This window comes from Thamnophis sirtalis, unplaced genomic scaffold (genome assembly GCF_051295495.1).
Source record: "Thamnophis sirtalis isolate CommonGarterSnake01/CBP01778 unplaced genomic scaffold, rThaSir2_p1.2 scaffold_4, whole genome shotgun sequence".
Taxonomy (NCBI): Eukaryota; Metazoa; Chordata; class Lepidosauria; order Squamata; family Natricidae; genus Thamnophis; species Thamnophis sirtalis.
In genome coordinates this window covers 138,123,650-138,132,406 of record NW_028261384.1, presented here as the reverse complement: position 1 = coordinate 138,132,406, position 8,757 = coordinate 138,123,650, and the positions used below count along the sequence as shown (strand labels likewise).

The 8,757-nt window shown below is 48.2% G+C and overlaps 1 protein-coding gene across 1 annotated transcript in view; it reads right to left on the bottom strand.

Annotated features, from left to right (window-relative positions):
• Window positions 1-4,891: 4,891 nt before the first annotated feature.
• CDH24 (cadherin 24) overlaps window positions 4,892-8,757 on the bottom strand; it is a 32,839-nt gene continuing 28,973 nt past the window's right edge. The window contains exons 10-11 of the mRNA XM_087714219.1: window positions 7,636-7,884; window positions 4,892-5,406 (exon numbers count right to left, since the gene is read on the bottom strand). Coding sequence (XP_087570345.1) covers window positions 4,892-5,406; window positions 7,636-7,884 — 764 coding nt within the window. The remainder of the gene's footprint in view (window positions 5,407-7,635; window positions 7,885-8,757) is intronic.

Here is an 8,757-nt window from a genome sequence, read left to right as displayed (position 1 = left end):
GGTTTAGGGTTAGGTTAAGGGTTAGGGTTAGGTTAAGGTTTAGGGTTAGGTTAAGGGTTAGGATTAGGTTTAGCGTTAGGTTAAGGGTTAGGTTTAGGGTTAGGTTTAGGGTTAGGTTAAGGGTTAGGTTTAGGGTTAGGTTTAGGGTTAGGTTAAGGGTTAGGTTTAGGGTTAGGTTTAGGATTAGGTTTAGGGGGGTTAGGTTTAGGTTTAGGGGTTAATTTTAGGTTTAGCGTTTACAGTGTGCTTTTTTCTCCGCATTGTTGTCGCGCTGTGATGACGTCAGCTACGCGGTTTCGTCGAGCGCCCTTTAGTCGAACGCGGTTTTGTGGTGGAACCAGAAAAACAAGATTCGGACGCTTGGCAAGTGACTCACACTTAGGACGGTTACGGTGTCCCGGGGTTGTGTGATCCCCTTTTGCGACTTTCGGTGGAGGCACGTCGACGGGGAAGCCAGATTTACTTAACAACGGTCTTACTCGCTTAACAGTGCAGGGGTTCGCGTCACAGTTGTGGCAAGCAAGGTTATAAAATGGGGCAAAATGCACTTAACAGCGTCACAAGTGAAAATGTTGGTGCCGAATTGTAGTCGTAAGTAAAGGACTGCTTGTATTTAACTACTTTTGACCCACCAAGGACCAAAATGTTTTTTTCTTCTTCTAATTCTTACTGGTCATTAACCAAATCTATCTATATCTATATCTATATCATCTATATCTATATCTATATCTATATCTATATCTATATCTATATCTATATCTATATCTATATCTATATCTATATCTATATCTATCTATATCTATCTATCTATCTATCTATCTATCTATCTATCTATCTATCTATCTATCTATCTATCTATCTATCTATCTATCTATCTATCTATCTATCTATCTATCATCAGCCAAGTACTACTCACTCATCACAAAATCTCTAGAACCGTAAAGCCTAAAACCTGAAATCTGGTTCCTCTTGGCTTCTAGGTACTCGCTGAGAAAAGATTTTTCAAAATGACCTTCGGATCATTAGTATTTCTTATACAGTAATTAACGCGCTCTGATGCTAAGGAGTTCTACTCCCCCTCCCCACCTGAAAAGAACTCTGTTCCAACTGCCAGTTGCCTCACATTCCGTTACCTCAGTTCAAACTGGCAGACGTTCCACTCCTTCACTCAGGAGCGGTCTGCGGCTCCTTAGAGTACTAAACGTCAGTACCTCACCAAAATGTCTACGCCTTCCACCTATGGAAGTGCTTCTGGATTCAAAGGGGCGGGAGCGATATTCCTTTATGGGTTTCAATCACTGACCACCACTGAGCCAACGGATTGAAGCGGATTTCTCCTGCATTGCCCGATCACATAGTTTCACCGCAAAGCACGGATACCCAGCTAGTAAAGAAATAAATTTCAAGTTCAATTTTTTAAAATCATTTTTTCCCCTAATTCTTATCCGGAAGCTTCTTTTTTTCGTTGTTGGTTATTTACAGTTAAGAGTTTGGGGGAAATTGGGCCTATTTTCCTCCCTTCCTCTTTTCTCTGCGTGGAGAAATAGATTGAATTGGTCGAAGAGATCATGAAGCCAAGTAGGGCTGGGAACGATGGGAGCTAGCGAAGGGTATTTCCTTAGTATGAATATTACGAAATACAGGTAGTTCTCCCCTTACAAGCATTGGTGTTCGCGACCGTTTAGAGTTACCATGGCACCGGAAAAAAGGGGTATGCAACCAGTCCTCGCAGTTACGACTATCCCACCGTTCCCCACCGTCACTTGATTCCTCGGCAACAGGCACAACCTCTTTATAATGTTTGCATTGTCCTGGGGTCGCGTAAGCTCCATTTGTGACCGTCCCCGCTGGCTTCCGGCCAACGAAATTAACGGGGAAAGGGAGATTTATTTAGCGACTGTGCGATTCACTTAACGACCGGGCTGATTGGCTTTAAGAGACGAGGCAAATAAAATGGGTGAAACCGTTGACAGCTGAGTGAACCGCCTCGCTTTACCATGGAAATTCTGAACCCAATTGTCACCGTACGTCGGGGACTTCCCCGTATCGTGCGCTACGGAAGTTTTTATTTTTTATTTTTTATTTTTGCTTTAAACCAAATTCGGCAGCTTTGAGTGGAAAAGTTCTTTCAATTTCAAAGCCTAAAAAAAAATGTTCTTTTTTTCCCTCCTCTTGCCTATCCGTTTTAATCAATTCCTTCTGCTTGCAATTATAAAAGTCCTTGAGGGACTAGTGTATTAGAAACCACTTATGTCCACTTTCTGGGAATTTCTACCGCCTGATCAAATAAAAATGCTTCCTCCAATTAGTTATGTCAGTGACAGATGTCTTCTGTGAAAGGGGGAATCTCCAGAAAATGCAGCCAAGAAGAATGAGTTTTGGACGGCAGCTGTGGTTTTGGGAATAATCCCCTTTTCTTCTTAAAAGAGAGAGAGAGAGAGAAAAGAGTTTATTCCACGTGTATAAATCAGAGAGACAGATTTAAACTTAACGAACTGATTGCAGTTAGCTGGATTTTCATTGATCTCTAGATCAGGGGCATCAAAATTGATTTCATTGAGGGCCACATCAGGCTTCTGTTTGCCCTCAGGGAGCCTGGGGGGGGGGCGTGGCCAGTCCTCGACTTACAACCGCAATTGTGTCTGTTAGGGGTATCTCCGTTGGGAGACAGAAAGTAGTACAGCAGAATGTACAGCTAGAGAGAGAGAATGTTGCTAGTAGAAACACACGAATAGAGTTTCAGACACTGCTAGTAAAAACAAGGAGCTTTACTACTGATAATTGCTTCACAAGCAGTGATAGTAGATAGTAGATATTAGTCCAAACATTTATGTCACCAAGTGAGATATGTGCTAAGCGAGCCCTGCCCCATTTTACACCCTTGCTCGCCACGTTGGTGAAGTGAATCCCTGCGGTTCTTTAAATTAGTCCCCCCCGGTCGTTAAGTGAATCCGGTGTCCCTCCATGGACTTCAGGAGGTCGCAAAAAGGATCACTCACCCCAGGGAAACACCGCGACTGTCATAAATTCGAGTCGATTTATCCAGCACCCGAATGTAAATCACGATGCTGTTTATGGTCGTAAGTGTGAAAAAGTCCCTTTTTTCCAGGGCCGTTGTAACTTGGAACGGTCACTAAGCAAAGGCTGGGCTACCTGGGCTTGTTATTTTCTTTTCTGTCTTATCACCAATCTTCCGTTTAACATAATCGCTTGCAGGGTGGAGTCTGGGCAACTGAATGGTGCTAGCAGAGTGTTTCCTGGCCGGATGCCTTTCCTGACACCAGTACAGAGTTTTGTTCGGCAGATACATTCTCATTGTGCCCAGAGAGAGACATATCTGCCTCTGCCTAGGATTATACTTTGATAAATGAATTGATCCATTTTTAAAACCGCGAATAAAAACAAGCCAGCATCCTGACTCGCGCACACAACTCACCGTGGCCTTCATTTATTTTATTTTATTTTATTTAGAAAATAAATCGTTTGTTACGAAATTATAACATGGATGTTCCCACCTGACACCGATTTCGCCTGAACTCCTTAAGATTGTAGAACAATAGTCTGGAGACGCAGCGTTTTCGCCCCTTCTCCCTTTGGTGTCAGAAAGGAGGAGGGCGTCCCCCAAAATCCATGTTTTTTTTTAAGTTCTTCCACGGGGGGCTGCAAACACCACCGGTAGAATCGAAGAGACCCAACGGTGATTTGTTCCTGCGGTCAGGGTTTGGGAGATGCACTTTGAATGATAGAGGTCGATCCATGCTGGCAAGACTGGATAAGTATAGGATCCAGGAAGGGAAGGGTGGGGTGGGGTCTGGAACCAAAGGGATTTGGGAGGGGGAAAGATGAATGCATAGAATATTTTAGAGAGGAATTGGGGAGGAGGAGGAGGGGAGGACGGACAACGTAAGAAACACAGCACAAATCGTGTCAAAAAATGAAAAGGGGATAGGACGGGACGAGAAAGGTAGCCGAGACAGCAGGGAGTGGGGGGGGAGAGAGGAAGACGAGACAAGAAAACGAGGATAAAGCGAGTGGTGGGCAGAGAAGGATGAGAAGCCAGAATGATGCAGGAAAGGAAAGAGAAAAGAGAGAAGGGAGAGGAGAGGAAGATAGAAAAAGGAAAGGAAGGGAAGGATGATAGGAAAAGGAATGGAAAGGGGAAAGGAAAGGAAGAAAGAAAAAGGAAAGGAAAAGAAAGGAAGGAAAAGAGAAAGGGAAGGAAGGGAAGGAAAGAAAGGAAAAGGAAAAGGAAGGAAGGAAAGGAAAGGAAGATAGAAAAGGAAAGGAATGCGATAGAAAAGGAAAGGAAGGAAAAGGAAAGGAAGGGAAGGATGATAGGAAAAGGAATGGAAAGGGGAAAGGAAAGGAAGAAAGAAAAAGGAAAGGAAAAGAAAGGAAGGAAGGAAAAGAGAAAGGGAAGGAAGGGAAGAAAGGAAAAGGAAAAGGAAGGAAGGAAAGGAAGATAGAAAAGGAAAGGAATGCGATAGAAAAGGAAAGGAAGGAAAAGGAAAGGAAGATAGAAAAAGGAAAGAATAGGAAAGGAAGGGAAGGAAAAGAAAAGAGAAAGGAAGGGAAGGGAAGGGAAGGGAAGGAAGACAGAATAAGGAAAGGAAGATAGAAAAAGGAAGGGAAGGGAAAGAAAGGAGGAAAAGAAAAGGATATACAGACATAAGAAATGGAAAGAAAAACATTGGTGGTTGACAAACACAGCAAAACAAGAGGAGGTCAAGAGGAAGGATTTGGGAATCCATGAGACGATGGAGCTTGTCATGGACAAATCCAGAACTGAGAACGAGGAAGCTGGTGGACGGAACGGAGAACAAGCAACCGAAAACAGAGGAAGGGGTTCGAGGTCCACGCTCTTCCACGGAGGCATTGGGCCCACAAGGGCTCAGGTTGGAGGAGGACCCTCTGGTGCCCCATACAGCTCGGCCAGCGTTCGGAAGAGGGGCCCCCATTCTTCCAGATACTCGTACCCGCCGGCATCGCTGTCCCCGGCGCAGGAAGAGCCGGGGGAGCTGAGAGACCCGGCGGAAGAGCCCTGGCCTTCGTAGCCGTACACCTGGATGGAGTCGTACGGAGGCACGGAAGGATCGGCGTCCACCTCGCTCAAGCGGGCTGTCAGAAAACTGGCCACGTCGTGAGGCTGCGGTGGTACCCGGGTGGACAGGGACGGCGGGAAGTGTGGACGGGGCAGGACGTCCCGCCGGAGGAGGCGCCGTTGCTGCGAGGGTGGAGGGGCAGCGTCCGGGTTCTGCAGGGCGGCCATGTCGAAGGCCTCGGTGTCTTCTTCTCCGCCGCCTTCATCGTCATACGTGATGATGTTCTCACGGACGTCTTCCTCCTCAAAGGGCAGCAATGCAGCCTGTTTCTGCCTCCGGAGGGCGACAAAGAGCAGGACCAGGGCTACAGGTGAGTGGGAAGTTGGTGCATTGGTGAAGTCGGATGGACCAACAGGAGGAGAAGATGAGATGTTAATCACAATAACAACCCATTGCAAACACCCTGCGTTACTTCTTTCTGCATGTAATGGTATGTGGGAATGGCCTTGGGAGACAGGGAGAAGAGGCACAGACAAGGGGACAGCCGGATAAAAGGTAGCTGAGCCTGCAGCTGTATAGCAGGACAATTGGCTCTGAAGACACCCTCCCTAGTTTCATGGGCTGTAAAGGCGACGGGGGAAGCACAGCGGACAAGTGAATTCTACATTAATTTAAGGTTATATTAACAGAGGGCGGTGGTGGCTCAGTGGTTAAGACACTCGGCGTGTTGGCTGGAAAGCCAGCTGCCCAGGTTTGAGTCCCAACCTCCATGCGACAGGGTGAGTTCCCGTCCTCACCCCAGCAATCCAACAGCTGGAAAGCTCACAAATGCAAGGAGATAAATAGGTACCACCTCGGTGAGAAAGTAATAGCACTCTGCGACGTCATGCTGGCCACGTGACGGTGAAAATGTCTTCGGACGGCGCTGGCTCAACGGCCTTGAAACTGAGGTGAACACTGCCCCCTATAGTCGGCAACAACTAATGGAATAAAATCTGTACGAACACTTTTATCTACTTTACCTGGAACATTGCAAGTTTGAAGGGTCATTTCTCCCATCCTCTTGTCCCCTTCACAGCCCATGAGACTTGGGAGGGTCCCTCCTGAGAGCCTTCCCCTGTCGTCATTCCTTCAGGAGTCTCAGCTGCCTCTTATCTGACTCTTCCTTAGTTTGCAGCTCTTCCTCCTGTTTCCCAAGGTCGCTTGCACATACCATTGTTGTTCTGACCCAGCTCTCCAAACACAACATATCCTCTGACATGAACTCAAAAGATTCCTTTATTAGGAATGCCGGCAGCCGCGGCAAAACGTTTCTCTCACGAGTCCGTCCATCCATCCGTCCGTTAGATGAATAGTTATCGGCCACACCTATTCCTCTCTACCCCCTGCCTTTTATCCCCAGGGGTCCCGTTAAGCAGTGATGGCTCTTCCTTCCCCAAGATCAGCCCATAGATTTCCACTGCCCTCCTCTCCTCTGCCTTCCACGCATCCGGACGTCAGGCACTGGACAGCTGTTCCTCCTCTTCCTCATCAACCACCTCCAGACCTGGGGGCTGTTGACTCTCTATCTGAGGACTGACAGAAGGCCCAGGATCTATCTCTGTCTCTGTCTCTGTCTCTCTCTGCAGCTCCATTCCCTCTCCCCCCTCGCCCGGAGCTCCCAGGTTGCCCTGATACTGACCCTGACTCCCACACCCCCTCCTCATGTGATTCGGCTGCTGGAGGGGCCAGAGGCTGACAGGTCACAACAACTGTACACCCTCCTGGAGAAATCCAGCACAACTAGCCAAACGTTCCCCAAGGTTCAGTGACTTTTCTCCCCACTGCCATGTTGATGCCCCACCTTATATTGTCAAGTCACTTAATGCGTCTTATCTTCTCCATGAGTTCTCCGTAGAGTAGCCTCAACCCTTCCCTGGCTGAAATTCCCATAATACAGGTAGTCCTCGACTTACAACCATTCATTTAGCGACTGATCGAAATGGCTACGGCACCAAAAAAAAGTGACTTCTGACTGGTTTTCACGCGACCCGTTGTAGCATCCTCTGGTCGCGTGACCAATAATAGCGATAGACTTATATACCGCTTCACAGTACTTTACAGCCCTCTCTAAGCGGTTTACAGAGTCGGCCTCTTGGCCCCAACAATCTGGGTCCTCATTTTACCGACCTCGGAAGGACAGAAGGCTGAGTCCACCTTGAGCCGGTCAGGATCGAACTGCCGAATTGTTGGCAGCCGGCAGTCAGCAGACGGAGCTTGCAATACTGCGTTCTAACCACTGCGCCCCCTTGTCAATTGGCATGTATTTATGACAGTTGCACTGTCCTGGGGTCATGGGATCAGTTCTTGTAACCTTCCCAGCTGGCTTTCTGATGAGCAAAGACAACCAGGGGTGGGGGGAGCCAGATTCATTTAACAGCCGTATGAGTCCGTTAACAACCGTGGCAATTCACGGACACAATTCACGTGGCAACGGTCATGCGTAGCAGTGGTTTTGTTTTGAGCCCCATGGTGATCGTAAGTTGAGGGCCACCTGTACTGTCCTTCTTTCTCTGCCCACCCGTACCATCGGCATGCCAACTCCAAGTCTCACCAAGTAGGGTACCAACGCAGGCGAGGATAGCCAACAAAGCCCCCGTGCTGAGGCCGGCAGGAGATCCGAGGGCCTCAGGACCACAGGTCTGCATGGCCCCGTCTCGCCGACACCGGCAGATGCTGACTGTCAGAGTTGGAGAGCCCGTGCGAGTGGGGGAACCACCGTCTACTAGTTCTAGGGGCACAAGCAAAAATCCACCTTGGGGAGGCAAACGGGTGGCCCGGAGCAACAAGGAGGCCGAATTGTCTGGAGATGAGAAGATTGGGAAGAAGATTTCAATTCAATTTCAATTTTAATGGATTTGTATGCCGCCCAATCCCGAAGGACTCCGGGCGGCTTACATAAAAGCAGTAAAAAAATTAAAAGAATTTTAAAAATACAAAACAAAGCGGATTAAAAAAGACACACCATGCACTCGATCTGAATGGGGCTGAAGCTCAATCAGAGATCAGCAGCCCCAGGCCTGCCGGAACAGCCAGGTCTTAACAGACTTTTGGAAGGCCGAGAGAGTGGGGAGGGTCCGGATCTCAGGGGGTAGATCGTTCCATAGGGCCGGGGCAGCTACAGAGAAGGCTCTCCCTCGAGGAGCCGCCAGACAACATTGTGTAGTCGATGGTACCCGGAGAAGGCCCACCCTGTGCGATCTTATTGGACGCTGGGAGGTATGTTGCAGGAGGCGGTCATGGAGATATCCAGGTCCTAGGCCATGTAGGGCTTTATAGGCAATAACCAGCACCTTGAAGCGTGTTCGGAGACCAATAGGGAGCCAGTGCAGCTCACGGAGGATAGGTGTAACATGGGTGTATCTAGGTACACCAAGTATCACTCACCCGGCTGCATTCTGGACCAATTGTAGTCTCCGAACACTTTTCAAGGGCAGCCCCATGTAGAGTGAACTGAGGCCCATTATATTTGGAAATGCTTCCTTGTAGGTAGTAATAACCCAAGCCTTACATGAGGGGTATCAAACTCAAGGCAGAGGGTTGCAGGAGGCTGTCGCAGCCAAAAACGGTGCTCGGAAACTCATTTTAACTGACAGAACGCTTGGGCCACCACAGGCGCTCCCAACATGAGTGACGTTAAGCTGGCCATGCCCACCCCAGTCCCCCAAACTCAAAC